This window comes from Lemur catta, chromosome 9 (assembly GCF_020740605.2).
Source record: "Lemur catta isolate mLemCat1 chromosome 9, mLemCat1.pri, whole genome shotgun sequence".
In the NCBI taxonomy this organism is placed as follows: Eukaryota; Metazoa; Chordata; class Mammalia; order Primates; family Lemuridae; genus Lemur; species Lemur catta.
Window position 1 is genome coordinate 41,826,132 of NC_059136.1, and position 18,931 is coordinate 41,845,062.

The following is an 18,931-nucleotide window of genomic DNA, read 5'->3' on the forward strand; positions in this document are numbered from 1 at the left end:
AGATGGGAGGATCGCTTGAGGTCAGGAGTTCGAGACCAGCCTGAGCAAGAGTGAGACCCCGTCTCTACTAAAAATAGAAAAAATTAGCTGGTCAGGGTGGTACGCTCCCAGCTACTTGGGAAGCTGAGGCAGAAGGATTGCTTGAGCCCAGGATCCTGAGGTTGCTGTGAGCTAGGTTGATGCCACCACACTCTACCCAGGGCAACAGAGTAAGACTCTGTCTCAAAAAAAAAAAAAAAAAAGTCATATTTTGGATGGCTTTTAAGCACACTTGAATGCATTAGAACCTTCGTAAAAATGTTAGTGAACACATCATACTCCTTTGGATGCTGCTTTAATTTGAATCTTGGCAAAATCGAGATTCTCTATTGAACAGTTTCATGCTAATTTTGGTGAGTACAATTAAGGTCTATATCAACTACTCTATTGATTCTTAAGAAGGGGATTTTAGCATGTTTATCTGTTTGGGCTAGAGAAACATTTCAACACTTCCTGCAAACTAAAATAAAAAAACAATGAATGAAAACTACAAATAGAAATCTAGTAAGGCAATTCTATCATGTAGGAAAACTCTTGTTTCCCAAATGTTTTCTACACTGACATTTTTTTTTAAAGATATGTTAACAGTTCTTCCACATTTGAACAGTGTATGAAACTCAACTTAAGATGTATATGTACAGAAAAAAGATCTGTATGTCCAAAACCATCCATTTGCATGGAAGTCTTGTCATTGCATTGCTTTGCTTCTTCCTGGCTTTGATTACCCACAGGCCACTGACGGGCTGGGAGGTCCAGCTGCTCAGTGCTCCAGCTCCTCCATGACTTCCATGACGATCGTCCGGGGGCCTGTGAGAATCAGGTTGCTCACTGTCCGGTAGTCCACATGCAACACATTGAGCCCGTTGACAGAGACGACAAACTGACAGACCTAAAGGAAAGATGGAAATAAAGACCATCTATTACAGCTCCTGATTTTTCACCGACCTTTAATAAAAATAGTGTATAGCCCTAACTGGTAACTTCATTCTTAAAATAGCCAACTGTACCCAGCTGGCAACTCCAATTCAATAATTTCTAAGGAGGTACACTTTTTCTGGAAGTTAGTATAACAGAAAAAAAAATATTTGCTTTAGAGTTTTACAAAATTAGGCTTAAATCCCAACTTAGAAACTAACTAACTTAAGCCAGGTATTTAAGTGTCTGAGCTTTATTTTCCTCAACTCTAATATAGGAATGAATAATAATAGTAATACCTACCTTATAAGACTGTTGTACAAATTAAATGAGGTAAAGCATATAAAGCTTATACTACAGTGCTCCAAACTTGTACAGTGTTGAAGGCTGTTATTATTCACATGGACTCAATATATATGGAGACCCTATGGCCCAGTGTTCCCTGAACAGTCCTTTTTACACCTATTGTTCCTGCATGATTATTAATAGTGCCTCCTTTCACTCGCCAAAGTATCCCAGTTGAGATCATAAATTCCATATTTTTCCCTACTTCTCATCGAGGTCAATGAAGATTGTCTCTTCTCCTAAGTGAGTGCTGGTGAACCTGTGGTAGGAGAGACAATTCCAACACAATGAAAAGCATCATTCAGTCACTCGGTTACGAGCAGCCACTCTGGACATGTCACAGTGAGCTTGACATAGAGCCACAGCTACGGCCCCAAATGAAGGCATTTCTTTTGAGGATAGTGGTGGCACCAGAGGCTGGCACAAATTAACAGATGGTAAATCTGTCATATGCTTGAAGAGGCGGACATCGGACATGAGTGATTTATGTCACTCATACAGAAAAATGGAGAGATGTACAGGTGTCAATGATAAGTACATCTAATTAGCAAAGTCACCAAACAGAACATAAATATGTGGGCATACGGTAGGTACTTGTGGTGAGCAAAATAACTCCCCTAACCTTCAGAGATGTCCATGTCCTAATCCCTGGAACCTTGAATAGCTAACATGGCAATGGGGAATCATGGTTGCTGTTGGAATTCAATTGCTAATTAGCTGGCTTAAACATAGGGAGATCATCCTGGATTATCTAGCTGGGCCCAAAGTAATAGGGACTTTATAAGGGTCCTTCTAAGAAAGAGGCAAGAAGGTCAAAGACAGATGTAGAAGATATGACGACAAAAATAAGAGGTTGGAGTGATTTGAGGAAGAGGCCAGGAGCCAAGGAGTGCAGGCAGCCTCTAGAAACTGAAAAAAGCAAGCACATGAGAAACATTCTCCCCTCAGAACCTCCAGAAGGAATGCAGACCCGCTGACACCTTGATTTGAGGCTTCTGACCTCCAGAACAGCAACGTAATAAATTTGTGTGGTTTTAAACCACAAGAGTTTAATTTGTTACAGCAGCCACAGGAAACTAATGACAGACTCAATAAATATTCAGCATTGAATGAATTGAATGACTAAACGTATAAGCAAAAAAGCGTAATTAGGATTGAGCCTGAAGGCTTTCTTGCTCCTTATAAATTATCTCTTTTCTTCTTAGGCAAAAAAGAAAATAAAGCAGGGCAAGGTGGCTCATTCCTGTAATCCCAGCACTTTGGGAGGCCGAGGTGGGATGATTGCTTGAGGCCAGGAGTTTGAGACCAGCCTGAGCAAGACTGAGACCCCATCTCTACAAAAAATAAAAAAATTAGCCAAGCATGGTGGTGCACATCTGCAGTCCCAGCTACTTGGGAGGCTGAGGCAGGAGGATTGCTTGAGCCCAGGATTTTGAGGTTGCAGTGAGCTGTGACCAAGCCACTGCACTCCAGCCTGAGTGACAGAGCGAGACTTTATCTCAAAAAGAAAAAAAGGTTATTAATGGATACATCTGCTCCCAATTATTAGTTAATTCAGTGTTGAGGACTCAACCAAAGAATGTAGAAAATACTAAAACACTTTGGAAATCATTTCCTTTTATTTTTTTCTGAATGGGTGCCATCAATATAAACACTGTAAGTCTAAAAATATCTATATACCGTAATCGGACAGTATTAAAATGACAGCTCTGTAATACAGGAAAAAAACTGGAATTTGGAATCCAAAAATATGGATTTCAGTCCTAGGCCCCGTTGCTAGAGGGCCTTAACCAAGTCATTTCTCCTGTTCTGTGCCTCAATGATATGTCTCATTAATAAAACAGAGTTAGGTAAAAATGCCTATCCTCAAAGTTTCAAATTAGATAAATTTAAAACCTCTTGGCAAAATCAAGCACTCCACCATTGCTGGGTTCTATTAATTTCTATCCCTTTAAAAATACCCACTTCCTTCACAATTACATGCAAAACAAAATGAAAAGTGGACAATATAGTAGCCGAGTGGTTATTTGCACAAAAAACACTTGCTGTTATCATAAACCTCAATTTTTTCCACTCCCCAACGTCCATTATCAGGGTGTTTTCTCTCTACAAGGAGATCACATGATCACTTTTTCTCCTTTCTTATTACCACAGATTTGTCCTCATGGATTCAGGCACATCTTATACAAAATCAGCACTTTTCAATCATGGTCGAGGTCATAGTCATAATCGAGGTCACATTAGCAGGACATAATCTATCCTGAACTAGGCCACAGTAATTTGCAAGACAAGTTAGCACTAATTTAATGTACACACCAGCCTGTGCTTTGTTTATTCTGCTGATGTAGAATTATGAGCCAAAGAATGAGAAGAATTTTGCCCCCTGCTGACCCTGAGCTTTAGACTTTAGGCTCCGGCCCTTCTTTTCTCCAAGGGGATGTACAGCCTTTTTGTGTGGCCAAACGAGAGGGCTGGAATTACCAGGGGAGCACCTGCCCCAGGTGACCCTTCTCAGAGTCCCTGAGATGAGATGTGTCTCTGTGTCACTCAGAGATCACTTGCAGCATTTAGCCTTAACCCCAAGTGTGTGTTGTCCGTCCCACATAGTGTTTGTTTTAAGTGACCAACATTTAGAAATTAGAAAATCTTCACATAAAAAAATCCACATTCTGGCCTCTTTGGGACAATCTGAAGATCTGGTAACACAGGTCTGGGTGGCCACGTGACCATGTGTGAGCAGAGGCTGCCGTTTCTAAGTGGGGCATATGCGCTCTTCTGTGCCAGACAGCTTCCTATTTTTCTCATACCCACACGACAGGCATGTGAGTTTGTGGCCCCTGATCTGGGGCTGCCAGAGGGAAAGAGCTGAAGACAGGGCAGATTGAATCTTCAAGAACTAAAGGACCCCAATGTTCATCAACTGATGAAAAGAGAAATAAAATGTGGTATATTTACACAACGGAATATTATTCAGCAATAAACTGGAACAAACTATAAGCTATGATATGGAAGAGCCTTGAAACCGTGATGTTAAGTCAATAGACCATATATCGTAAGAGCTCATTTACATAAAATGTCCAGAATAGGCAAATCCGCAGGGACAGAAAGTAGATTACTGGTTGTCTAGAGCTGGGAGCAGAGGCGGTGGGGTGGGGTGTAGGCATGATTGCTAATGGGAACGGAATTTCTTTTAGGGGTGATGAAAATGTGCTAAAGCTGACTGTGGTGATGGTTACATAACTCGGTGAATATACTAAAAAACCACTGAATTGTACACTTTACATGGGTAAATTGTATGGTATGTGAACTGCATCTCCGCAAAGCTTTTAGTAAACACAACAAAACTGAAAGGAAGAGGGGCCTGATGCTAGCAGTGGGTAGATCCCTAAAGACTGGAGGGAGAGGTTACAGGGTTTGGTTCAAAGAGGGGTCCTGTGTACCTCTTGATTGCAGGGCTCCTACAGGCTACTGAACCTGCGATAGTAAAGGCCGTATGCTTGGGAGGATGAGCATTTGCTGACCATTACTCAGCAGCTAGACCCAGGTGTTCAGGGGTGGGAAAGGGGCAGCCAGCAGGGCCGGCTGAACAAGGACCAGTGGTCAGGGTCCTAACACTAGTGAGGGGCCATTTCACTGGACTGCCTATAAGCCCTCAGATGGGGGCTGGCGTGGGGGTGGAGGATGGGCAAGGGGCGCAAAAATGATCTGATGTTGCACATATCATCGACCTTGGTGAGTGGTGACTTGAACAGAAGTTAATTTTAGAAAAACAGAAAAAGAAGGTCATTTATTGTTTTTGTGTTGTACATGTACACACACACATTTCTCAAATGCCAAGGTTTGTGACTGATTTACTCTTTCATAAAATAAGGCTGATTCAAGGCTGCCCTAGGCATAAAAACAGTCTCACTCTCTTGCATTCCCGCATGCTCTCTCGAGTAGCACCAGCAACAGCGGGGCCAGAGCCAGTGCACCATGCACCGCTCATATCCCACGATCCTTTTTACCTGTGCCGCCCCCTGAGCAAACCTCTGGGGGTATGGAGATCAGGTGAAGACACAGGGGTAATGGGGAAACAGACTAAGACATCTGGTACCAAACAGTGCGCAGAGAACTTAAAAAAAATAAAGATTTAAATACCAGAGTCCTTGCCTTCATGAAGCTGATGATTTAGTTTAGGAGGCAGAGTATCACAGCAGGATCCTTTTCATAATAGCAGGCAACTTCTCAATAAATTCTGTCATTTATTGGAAACCTTCTCCAAGCGCCAATCCATGTCCTTTACATTCTTAATCAAAAATCCTCCTCAAAGCCATGTGGTGACACATCTGTTGGGTTTTGGCCATCCAGCTGTCATTCTGTCACAATTGACTTGAATCATTTTTGAATATCACCTTTGTTCTACTGTGGGCAATTTGGATACAAATGCCAACCAATATGGCCCCCGCCCCATTCATGGGGTCACGTGACCCAAGCTTTGCCACTCAGTGCTCTCTCCCGGACCAGGGACTCTGGAGCTGGGTCACACATGAGAGTAAGTGCGTTTGCGGTGGTCCCCAGATCTGCCCTGGTTCCTGTCCTTTATCAAGCTTGGTTCTCTGGATCTGCCTTGATTCTTTTACATACTTGATAGCCTTCCAATCAATTTATTTTTTTCTTACGATAGCTGGTTCTGTCACTGGCAACCCATGATCCCCAATGCAATCCTTATGAACAAAGTAAATGTCAGAGAGGTTAAATGATTTGCTCATGGTCACACCACCAAGTGCCACATCTGGAATTTGAACTCCACACGACTCCACAGCCCTATATATATACAAATTGATAAAGTACAATATGTATATGCAAGTTCTGAGGAATGCAGAGAATAATGGAAGACAAATGTTTTTTCTCTTTATCTTTTAAATAGCCCTAGATCTACTCAAATATCTTACCATGTTGATGTTTAGGCAGTTTTAACTTCATAAGAAGGCTGTTATTCAGTTAAAGTTGGGTTGCTTTTTGTGTTGCTAAAAACCCTCAACAATATGTAAGCTTAGACACATTTCAAACTTTTTCCTTGAATAAGGCAAAAAAAAAAATGCCTTCAAAACGTTTATCATGCTTATATTCAGGGCAGTATTTTTAGAGTTAGTCTGTTAGGAAAGACGTCATCTCTCCCTAAGTGGTATCAGCAACTGTTGCGGTTCCAGCAGTTCCAATGTCCTATTACTAAAAAGGTACAAAATGATCTAGAAATGCAGGTATTACTATGTAACATATTGAGTTATAATGGACTTTCAATTAGCATCTACGGTACACTATGTTTTGCAAATCAACACACATTATGAGTAACCACAGGAAGCACACAGCCTCGGGGGAAATTACTTCTCTATATTAAAAAGCACACAGATATGTGACTACCACTCAGTGGGCCACCTTTGGAACATATTACCTTCTACGTGGCGTGGGGGGCTTAGATGCCACCTACCGATGATAGCAAGAATTCAAGTGAGGTTGTAATGCATTTCTTCTGCTTATAATTGTCAGATCTGTTTTCAAAGACTGCATCGCAATTCTCTCACTTCCCCCCTTCTTAGAAAAGGGATCAATCAGCTCACATAGCTGCTCTATAACTCATCTCTCACAAGAATGTAGTAGCCTGACATTCACATGATGATGTACGGAGTACATTCTCTTTAATGGAAAGGAAGAACAAAACCTTTACAAGTTATATTGAGCCTCGGTAAGCAATGCGTCTGAGCAAGTGGGCAGTGGAGAAAAGTTCTATGAACCAAAATTCGTCCTGTAAGAGTTAACAGGAAGACGGAGGCAGGACTCAGCACATTTCAGGGTGTGATCAGGTTGGGATAAATACCTAGGCTGAACTCCAGGCTTTCTCCTGATAGGAAGCCAAACCAACTAAAATCTTGCTTCTAATTCCTCTCCCTGCGCCAGTAGGGATGGCAGATGTATGATGTATGATGATCCTCTGGACAGATTGGGTGCCCGTGGGATTGTGCAATTGCACATTTGTTCTTATATGGCTGTAGTCCCACCACAATGATTCAATTGTTTCATCCAACGTGGGAGTGACGTTGGGAAGAAACGCTACACCTGTGATTGCATAAGCGCCTTCTCACTGCTGTGGAAATCTGTATTCACTGAGAAACTAGCATCCCTGAAATTGCCGCCTTCATGTGTATACCACCCTGACTTGTCTCTACTTTTTTCTTTCTGATTTTGAAGGACTTAAAAAGAATTTAAGGGGAAAGCTGCTTCAGACTGCCCCTGAAAACATTTATTTAGCAAGACAGAGACAGGAGTCAGAAGGAAGAGGAAGGTAAGATAGACACAAATAGATGCAGAAAATAATCAGGAAGAGCTGAGTCCTGGTTAGCCAGGCAGGGAAGCCTGCCCCATTAAGTGATACAGAAAGCAGAAATAAGATGTTAAATAGCAAGCAACTATTAAAATTCTCAATCAAGCAGAACACTCAGATGTGTTCTAGAAATCATCCTGATCCAGCTCTTATTAAAAGTTGAACTTTTTCTACAAATCCCTGCCAGGTATCCAGCTCAACTTCTCTTGAATACTTCCTATGCCAGGAAATGCACCAATTAATGAGGAAGCCTTTTGGGGTCTAGTTGGTTGTTAAAAGTTTGGGGACACAAACATTCAGACCATAGCAGTCCCTATCCCCCGACCAGTTCTTAGGTCACAACTTGCCAGTCAGCATGAGCAGTGCTGTGACAGCTATTAATAACAACTAACATTTTTCTAAAGCCCTTTACATGTGCAATTTCATTTAAAAATTCCCAATGCACTCTATGAGTCAGGGACTACTTTTATTCCCATTTCACAATCGATTCAGAGAAGTAAAGTAACTAGCCCAGGTTCATGAAGTTAGTCAGTGGTGAAGCCAGAATTCTGACTCCAAACTTGGACACTTAAGCCCTAGACTATCCTGCCTCCTGAGTAATGAGTGGGTAACCAGCTCCCGTAAGCTTGGCCGAGACACCACGTGGATGAACACCCCGACCTGGTGTCTAAGCACCTCTTACACATGGTGAATTTCTCAAGAATACTGCATTTGATTTTTCCTTCTACCATCCCTGAAAATGGAATAATGCTCACTTGATGAAGATCATTATCACCACCATCATCATCACCATCATTTTTATCCAGGGAAGAAAATAACAGGAAAAAGGAAGGGAGCATTTTTTTACAGTTTTAAAAATAACTCACGCTTGTCTTTACATCTGGGCCAGATCTGACAGAGGTATCTGTTGTCTCATCTTCAACCAGAGTTCAAATAACAAATAACCATGTTTATTATAACCTGGAGGAGAAGGAGGATGGTCCCTCTCACTGCTGGTAGCTCCTCTCTTCTGCTGGAATGACACCAGGAAATAATAATGAGGTGCAGATTAATGATTCATGGACGGAGAGTTCAAAGATTCCAGGAGGAGCGACTTAACACGAATGCAAGGTGTGCAATTACCCCTGGTGACAATGCAGCATGTAATACAACCAGCAAGTGCCCCACCCCACACCACTTGTCACAGTGACTGATTACATTGCCTAATCTCTGCCTTTAACCAGCTTTACCAATTCCACTCACATTCCTTTTTTGTCGTTGTTGTTTTTGCAATCTTTGCTTCATAATAGAAACAGGACAACAGAAGATTACATGAATGTACCATCTGTCTTCTGTAGGTGGGTGAGAAATTTGGCATCAGGTGATCCACACTGCATGGATATTACCACGCTCAATGAAAGGCACCCTTCACTTGCCTATAAAGTTTGGCTTCTCCTCAGCAAAAATGAATTCCCTAAGAAGTTTATCTCCAGAGATATTCTCATTCTCTTCTTCCTTCGTCCCTCCCCAATAAAGGGGTAAAGATAAGTGTAGGGTAATGAAAAAAAACACTGAACCGGGAGTCCGGAGATAAGTTCCAATCTCAGCTTTGCACTCAATAAACTGAGTCATGCTACTTCTCTTCTCTAAGCATTAGTTCTCCATCTGAAAAGCTGAGTGGGAAAAAGTTATATTTATTGGGAACTTTAAAGTATGTTTTGATTCTAAAATTCTGTGCGAAAAAAAGAACTTATACTTATTAGTGATTGAACAACATACTTCCTTTTTTTTTTTCCTTGTGAGAGATGGGGGTCTTGCTCTGTTGCCCAGGCTGTAGTGCAATGGCGCAATCATAGCTCACTGCAGTCTCAAACTGGGCTCAAGAGACTCTCCTGCCTCATCAGGTCTGGCCAATTTTTATTTATTTATTTATTTATTTGTTTATTTATTTTCACTATATTGTCCAGGCTGGTCTTGAATTCCTGGCCTCAAGCAAATCTCTCACATCAGCCCCTTGAGTAGCTGGGATTACAGGTGCAAGCCACTGTACCCATCTCATATTTACTATTAACAACAACTTCAGTTTACTGATTTCTTACATGCCAAAAACTAGGCCAGGTATTTGCTTATATTAAATTTGTAAAGGAGGCTGGGCACAGTGGCTTACACCTATAATCCTAGTACCCTGGGAGGCCAAGGAGTGAGAATCACTTGAGTCCAGGAGTTCAAGCCTGAGGAAGAGCAAGACCCCATCTCTACAAAAAATAGAAAAATTAGCCGGGCATGGTGGTGCGTGCCTGTAGCCCCAGCTACTTGGAAGGCTGAGGTAGGAGAATCACTTGAGCCCAGGAGGTTGCAGTGAGCTATGATGACACCACGGCACTTTAGCCCAGGCAACAGAGTGAGAGTCTGTCTCAAAAAAAAAAAAAAAAAAAAAATTGTAAAGGAAACATTATTCTTCTTAGATATGTAAACTTAGATTCAGAACAGTACAAAGGAAAGAATACAAGATGAAGAGTCTCTTATGCACTTATGTGTGTTAGGTGTATGAACAAACAAAAAAAACTAAAGGACATATATATTATAAAGCTATATTCCATTAAGGCAGTATAGTATTGGTATAGACAGATGAATATAAGAGAATTGAAAATCCAGAAACTAACCTCCACACGTGGACACTTGACTTATGATAAAGGCACCAGTGCAGAAAAGAACATTTTGTAATAATAAAAGGTTCACTTCACTCCATCAAGAAGATATAAAAATGGGAAAAATATACGCACCTAAAAAAAGAGCCCTAAAATACATGAAGGAAAATTTATAGAATTTAAGGGATAAATAGGCAATTTGGCAATAATAGTTGAGACCATTTGAACCCACTTTCAATAAAGGATAAAACAAATAGGCAAAAGATCACTCTAGATATACATCATATATACTCATACGTATGACCAGCAATTGTACTCCTAGATATATACTTAATACTATGAGTGCAGTATGATTAATTTATGTAAAGTTCAAAAGTAGACAACTAATCTAGGCTCTTAGAATTCCTTGTTAGTGGTTACACTAGCAGTTCACTTTGTAATAACTGGAATTGTGCTTAAATAATTTGTACATTTTCTAAATGGTTCAATAAAAATTATTTTAACTCCCACCTTTACAATTTATTAGTCGTATGACTTTGGGCAGGTTGAAAATTCTCTGAGTTATAATTTACTCATCTGCAAAATGAAGATCAAGTTTATAATGAGGATCTAGTCTGAATGAGTACTAATCCTAGCGTTTAATACCAGTAAATGTCAAATAAATATTGGTTTTCCTTTTCCATCCTTCTTCCTGCACAATCCCTCTTCCCCTAAACAGCCCAGTGAATGCAGATTGTTAAAAGGAAGACAAACGATTGCATGGATCTATATCCAGAGAAGCCAGTTTGGGTTTTGGTTTAGGAAATGGAAATAAATGTTGAATGATAGTGTTATTCATATCAAAATGAAAAATTAAAATCATAAAAAAAAACGGTACAGGGTGATGAGAGTGAATTTGCTCCAATCTAAGAGAACCCCATAAGGACAGAGAATCCAGAAGCCACTGTAAGCAACCAGCATAATTTTAAAGTAAACATTGAATTCTGTTGAGGAATCTCTGGTCCTGTCCATAAGGTATTCACATTAACAAAGTTGCTTCAGAAATGAAACAGCTGTGCAGTGTAACTAGACTCATGGATAGTCCTTCACCAAAACATCAGAGACAAAAGTTTAGCCAAGATTTGCTACTAAGTAGGAATTCCTTACATATATAGAATATTTTACGTTTATAAAAACATTCACATTCAGCAAGGATACTACTTAGGAGTTTTGGATGCTGCTGTAATAAATAAGTTATGTGTTTGTGTCCAGTGCACACAGCCCTGACAACAGAACACTGTTCTTGGAAGAGAAAAAAAAGCAGAAGAAAAATTGCAGCTGTATGTTCAGCTCCATAAATCTCTCCGCCAAGTATGCAACTGGCTGGAGTGACTATGTGGGAAGAGGCAGAGATCCAGTTCTTGGACAAACATAGGATTTTCTCTCCAGAGAACGAGTCTTCCTCTAAGCTTTATGCATTTTAAGCATGCTATATGGCTATGTGGTATCCCCAAAGAACAGACTGTGCAATTAGCCCTGAAAGAAGGCCAACCATGTGTAAGAATGACTATTTTTCACAATAAAACAACAATAACCAAAGCATCACTAAAGCATTTTTGTTTCAAATTGAGAAATTCAAAGTGCCTGCTGGTCTCACACAGAATCTGCCCCCTTCCAGCCCCAATCCACCAAAGATCTGTTTCAGACCTAGGCTGACCTTTGATCTGCTCTGCTCTGCTGGGTGGATCAATCACAGGGGGATTGTGGTGCACTTAAAGGAGGGGGAGGTTGGGGAGCCCTGGTTCAGGCCATTGAACTTGGATTCCCAAAGTTAGGACAGAAACTTGCCTTCCTGGGATTCTCTCTAGAGATGTGGATTAGGCTAAATAGAGGATCTGTGACCAACTCTGATGGCTCTTGTCAGCTTCCCACAGGGGGCTCATGACTGCTCTAGAAACACTTCTGAGGTCTGCTTTGCACTAGGAATGGATCTGGTGGTTTCCCAACGCTATAAGCAGTGTTCAGTTGCTGAAAAGAAGCAACGTGTGCACATCATAACCACAAGATTCCATGGACTTCCTCTGCTACTAAAGGAAAGGGACCTATCAGCTGAGAGCAAATGCTCACCCTTACATTCCTAAACCCCCATACAAAATTGGTTTACACTGTGGGGGTACAGGAATTTCCTCAGAATTCCCTGTAATTGCAAATGGGGTGGAGGGTGGGTTCCAATACTAGGAGACACATTCTCAACACATACATCAACTCCCATGTAAGCATAGCCAACTCCCACACAAGCTTATGGCCAAGAGGAAAGAGGTTGCATAGGTCAGACTCCCTCCCTGATCCCAAATTCTTTCCTCCTTAAGAACCTCTTACCTGGATACTGTTTGGCCTTAAAATGTTTATTATTAACCACTTAACACCAAGAAATGACTATACTTTTTTCTGGATTATGTTAAAAATGCAAAATTAATACACCAAAGATTTCAAAAGACCAAGTACTAAATGAGATGACTATAGTAAGGTCATTTATCAAGCAACTAATTGCATTATAACTTTGCTTTGGTAAATACAATGCCTTTTTTCATATATATTTCATTCATAAGGGGTGATCTAAGGTGTGTTGGTGACATTATCTAACCTCTAAGGTGGGTCAATGTCTCCTTATTCTTCCTCCAAGGTGGCACTACTTTGATCTGGGCTAAGAACAAAAAACATGTGTGAGTGTGTGTGTGTGTGTGTGTGTGTGCGTGTGCTTTGCAGAGACACATAGTTATGCCACTATCTTGGTAATGTTTTAGGGGGAAAAGCAAAAGGTTTATAAATAGGACTGGGCTTGGAGCAACCTCTTTTTGGGTGTGTTGAGATCTGGACTAAGAAACCTTCGTCAGCCTTTGCTGGATGCCCCCAGGGGAGGGAGCCAAGCAGCTGGTTTGTGCTTCAGGACCAGTACCGGCCATATTCGGGACCAAGCAAGCTGTGGGCCAGGGAACAGGGTTGCCAATCAGGCTACTCAGGACTGTCCCGGTTCAAGAACTTGAGAATACTCCACACTGACTTGGCTAAAGATTGGGAGAAAAGCCTTGTCTAGCCATTAATATGCAGGTGGGGCCAGCATGCCACCTGGGTATCACCCTCAGGCACCTAGCATATCAGTCACAGAGAACTGTATGGATTTAGAGACTGGGGTGCCTCCAAGTCTTTATTCCCAGAGAACATATGATCTCTGGCAGAGTAGGTAGCATATTTTGCCAATATTAGCTATATGGAAAACTGAAGACCAGAAAAGTAAAATAATTTCAACACATTTGAATGGCATTATGATATAATGGAAAGACCAACGTCTCTCCGGGCAGACCAGGGCTGGTTTGGCTTCTGGCTCTGCCACATTAGTTAGTTGCACAATCAGAGGCTATGACTCAAACTCTTTCAGCCTCAACTATAAAATATAGCTAATATCCAGCTCATTGGATTGTGACAAGGATTAGAGGAGATAATACATATTAAGCAACTAGCATAGCGCCCAGCACAATGTGCAACAAAAATTGGTTCCTTCCTCTCTCCATTCTGTAAAATATATACCAGACATTAAGTTGCAGTAAGTGGTCTACCCTCTAGGCTGGCTCTCACGTCTGTGAATATTTCTTCAAATGCTAAACCACTAGATTCTTAGCCAGAACCAAACTCCTTTACTAAGACTAATGCAAGAATGTGATTAATTTATAGGCTAACGCTGGAAAACTGACTTCCATTCTGAACATTCAAAAATGCTTCCAGGAAAGTTTCCCAGGCAGCCAGACTCAGCTTGGTCATATTTCTTCTATCTCTTATATAAAAGCTGAAATAGGCTGTGTCGTGTACACAACAAGGGTTTGCCATAACCAGCTCTTTTTAGAGGCTTAGAGAGAAAAGACTGAACAGGGGACTCTTATCTTGAATATTGCATTCATTTTGGGTCCTTGACCCAAGGAGCCAGAGGGAGCAAGACAGAGATAGTTTCCGCTTACAGAGACAACAGTGGTAGCAACCTCACTCTAGAAGTATATAATACAATTCCACACCCAGCATCATGTATAAGGCACGATGCTCAGGGAAAGCTCTGGACTCTCGTCAGCAGGGCAGCCTCCCCTCCCCTTTAGTGGACAAATCACACACATTCTCCATTCTCCCCTTCCCATCTGCACACTTCTACTGAGCACATTTCATGGACTGGTTATTAGGAAGAACATGAATATAAATAAGAGGGTGGAGCTTTGTGTTGTCAGCTTGGCCAAGCTAGCACTACATTTCCCAGATTCCCTTTCCAGGACAGTTCCAGGTTCAACTTGGCCACGAGAGAAGTTTCCATAATATCTGAAAGGTGGAATTGATGCAGTAATCATTACTCAGGGCTGTTATGGTTAAATGCAGTAAGAGACAGACACAGAGTGCTGGAGGGTTCCAGCTGTCCTTGCCTTCTGCTGCTCCACATCCAATTTTTCTCCCCAACAGATGGCCCTACTGATCAAAAGTGGCTTCAAGACCCCAACCAGCCGATGAGGCCATTGCCTGCCACAGCCTTCGGCAGGAGTTTCCCTCATGGTCCCACTCATGGAAATTAGTATCACTCATCCAAGAACGAAGGTTTGGAAACCATAAGCAAATGAGGTGCTTGCTGAGGGCTTGGGGAATAAGGAATAAACATTACAAAAAGGACGTTATTAATACAGATGCAGAGATGCTGACGGATACAACCTGTTCTCACTTTCCTCTGACGTGAGAGAGAAATGCAGAAGGGCTGCTAGTTTCTGACTTGTTCTCACTCTCCTCCACTCTGTTCAGCTCTTTGTCAAAACTGCTAGCACTGCTAATGAGGAGAAACCTCAGGCTCACCACCAGACCCTCGAAAAGAACTGCAAAAATGAACTAGTTGCCTAGGCTTGAGACAGAGGATAAAAGAGTGTGCATCAGAGTCACAGCGATATGAATCTAAGGGAGGTGTAAAAATGGAAGCTCGGTGCACAGGTGGTGTCGAAGGTTCGAGCAGGGAGGCTGAGGAGACAAGAAGTTCTTGGTACCAAGCTGGGCTAACTAGAAGAATAATGTGGCAAGGACAGAAACGGGAGAGGGGATTAACAGGAGAAGCAAGTTTAAGGCGAAGAAGAGTAGAGACTTGGAGACGTTAACATGTTGATGAGACACGCTGGCGCTGGTGTCCAGGCTGAGATGGAACGTGCCGGGAGCTCTGCAGGAGCATCGGGGGAGAGTCGGCTGTGGGAGTCACCAACATAGAGGTGACAGAGGAAGAGGGAGTTGGGGGGATGGGCGTGGAACCCTCACAGCCAAATGGGGCACCTAATTATGTACAAACATATTTTTTAAACAGATTTCATTTTTAAGAACAGATTTAGGTTCATAGCAACATTGAGAGGAAGGTATGGAGATTTCCCATACACCTCGTGCCCCACACGGGCACAGCCTCTCCTGTTATCAACACCCCCATGAGGGGGACGTTTGTTCCAATTGATGAACCTGCACTGACACATCACTGTCACCCAGAGTCTACAGTTTAGATTTGGGTTCACTCTTGGTATTGTACATTCTGTGGCTTTGGGCAAAGGTATCATGACATGTACCCACCATCATAGTACCAGACAGAGTAGCCTCACTGCCTTAAAAATCCAAACAGGTATTTTTTTCCTAGTAATTTCTATCTGTATATATCGTATTCCCACAAGATCAGAACCATGTGAAGAGCATGGACATCTGACTCTCCACAGAGTTGCAGACACATAGGTCTGTGCTCCACAGATGGTCCCAGGGTTCCAGCTCACACAGACATGGGGACCCCATGGTACTCAGCCTCCCATAGCACCCCTGGGCTTACGATGATATGATCTGTGCCTGGTCCTGATTGTTCTGGCTCTAGACAGTGGAGCTTGATCTCATTAACCCAGCTGTGGGTAAGTACAGGCGGCTACCCCGCCCAGAACGCAGCAGTTAAGGCCCCAGTGGTTACACAGCTGGCCACATGTGGCCGTCACAAACACAGCTTTCTCCTTGGAGGTACTGAGGGAGCCCTCCCCTCGCCAGCCTTATGCAGATGGCTGGCATTCCACACTTTCTCCACCCCAGCGGTGAGCCCCATTTAAAACCCTGCTCTGTGAACTTTCCATCAGTCAGCACAAACCTCTGCCAAAGTGAAGTGGATATGGGTCTATGCATGAAAGTGGGAGGGGAGGGGGAGGGAAGAGTAAACATTTTCTCTTCAATGGAGAAAAATCCATACTTTAAAACTAAAGACCCAAAGCATATTTGAATTAACAAGACACTGACCTTCTTAACCTAGCCTTAAATTTTCCTCAGGACAGTATGAAGGATAACTTCTTTTTTTTTTTAAAAAAAAAAAAAAAAAAGCCTCTGCTGCTCCAAGAGAACAGGGCACAGTGGGACCTTCCCAGGGTACAAGCCCATAGCTGTTTGCTGGCTGCCTCACTAGGTGCGGTACAGGCAACAAGAGCTACGTTTCCCACTGGCCACCAGGCAGGCCAAGTTTCTCGAATGCCACATGGCACAGGTGTAATAATTCAAAGCAACCAAGATGAGTGCATGAGGGATATTTGGCTCTAAAAACCTGTTATTAAGATTTGGGGGCTGCTTTTTTGCTTGTTTTGTGCCGTGCAAATTTTGACATCCAGTGGAGCTAATACATTTCCCAATGCGTGTGTAACTGATACTCTGTAAGGAAATACCTCAGTGTCAAAAATACACCATCCAAACGCCTTATAATGTATTTCAAGAACAAACTGTGGCACACTGCCTTCCATTATAATTTGAGGCATGAAAATCAACATAGCCTCTTATCCAACAACATGACTAGATTATGCACCATCACATCCACCATTTAAGAGGTCTGGGGCAGTAGTTGTCACTCTTGGCTACACATTAAAATCACCAGGGAGTTAATAGTCCTGATATCTGGGCCTCACCCCAAACCAACTACGTCTGTATCTTTGGGTATTTTTTTAGGAGTTTCCCAGGTGATTCTGATGCACAGTAAAAGTTGAGAAATCCTGGTCTGGGCATTCATTCAAGGATCTCTGTGTTCTTGTTTATGCTTGCTTTAAACAAGAGGATTATATTCAAGGCCAGTACCCCCAAATGGAATTCATGGCATGGGAAGAGCTGGAATTTACTCTTAACTTGGCTCTGAACAACTTACTTGGGTCTTCACTTTCTTACACGCAAAGTGGAGTTAGCAATACTTACCTCTATTTCAAAAACTTTCAAGAATACAGTGAGAAATATAACATCCTCTGACATGTGTTTTACAAAAGTAAGACATCATTACTATTATTATTATTAAAAACAGTTAAACATAACATAAACTTAAAACAGTCCAGATCATATTAGGTATTGAAATGACTATGACAGTAGAAGTGGGACAGAGGAGGGATGGAAATAATATAAATTGAATGCCTAATGGGCTGGGCACTGAGGTTGGTCTATTTCAAATATCTGATTTAAAAGCATGGTCAGGAGTGATCAGATCCTGCTTCTGGTTATCTCATTTGACCCTGGATAAGTCATTTAATGTCTGTGGGCCTTACTTTCCTTCCCTATAAAATGAGGAGGTTAGATTTGGGGGATTTTTATCTGGGGATCCCTGGAAAAGTTTCAGGCAATCCATGAAGAAGATTAAAATGTGTAAATGTGATATGCACACACATGCACACGTTTTTCCTGGAAATAGCTGTTATTGAATCCTCAAAGAGGCATATGACCCCCAAATAACATGAAGAACCACAGGAATCTTTCCAGCTCTAAGTTTATTATTATTGGTAGTAGAAACAATACTTTGGAAACTCAAAAGACATTTATGGGTGGATTTCAAACACATTTTTCACAAAACTATCTTTACCCCAATAGATTTTCATTTACAAAGCTGCTCAATGCAAAATTCTAGATAAGAGCCAAGAATAAAAGCTGATCTAATGACCATTAAGCATTGTCAATGGTTTCCTTCACTTCCTAGAAGTCAAGTTTATTTGAGGTGATCTCAAAAGACCAGCAAGTCCACCATGGCCCAGAGTGGTCTTGTGAGATTCAGGACATAAGTGGGTCCCTGCCAGCCTGGAGGCCTTTTGTAGATTCTGACCGGTGCTGGTGGAAGGGGTATATTTGTACATGGGGACTGGAGGACAGATGGGGAAGAAAATGCAAAGGGCAAAGGGGACAAGTCCAAATGTGGGACACTGCCAGAATAAGAACTTGAACCAGGGTCAGATAAAACACAGAATAAGGAAAAACCAGATACTACAGCCCTGAGTGGAACAGGTGTCTGACGATCCTCAGTACCCTTGAAGTGATCATGGAACACAATTTCAGCCAATGAGATGTGGGCAAAAATGCAATGAAGGCTTTCCAACTGTCTTATGGGAAAAATTTATTTCTGATAATTCTAAAGGCTGAAAAGTCCAAGATCAAAGCATCAGCACATTTGGAGTCTGGTGAAAGCCCACTTTCTGGTTCATAGATAGCACCTTCTAGCTGTGTCCTCACATGGTGGAAGGGGAGAGGTAGCTCTGTGGGGCTTCTTTTATAAGGATACTAATCCCATTCATGAGGTTTCCACCCTTATGATCTAAGCACCTTCCAAATGCCCCATCTTTTAATACCTTCA

General features: G+C 41.9%; 1 protein-coding gene across 4 annotated transcripts in view; it reads right to left on the reverse strand.

The window, feature by feature from the left end:
- Window positions 1–203: 203 nt before the first annotated feature.
- The window catches only part of DEPTOR (DEP domain containing MTOR interacting protein), a 143,833-nt gene continuing 125,105 nt past the window's right edge, over window positions 204–18,931 (reverse strand). For 2 of the 4 annotated variants that reach the window (XM_045560843.1, XM_045560846.1), the window contains 2 exons: window positions 8,527–8,672; window positions 839–928 (listed from right to left, as the gene is read on the reverse strand). In XM_045560843.1, the coding sequence (XP_045416799.1) occupies window positions 8,535–8,672 (138 nt within the window). In that variant the 3' untranslated portion in view covers window positions 839–928; window positions 8,527–8,534. Of the gene's footprint in view, window positions 929–8,526; window positions 8,673–18,931 lie in introns of all 4 variants that reach the window. The other 2 variants (XM_045560844.1, XM_045560845.1) reach the window with 2 other exon arrangements.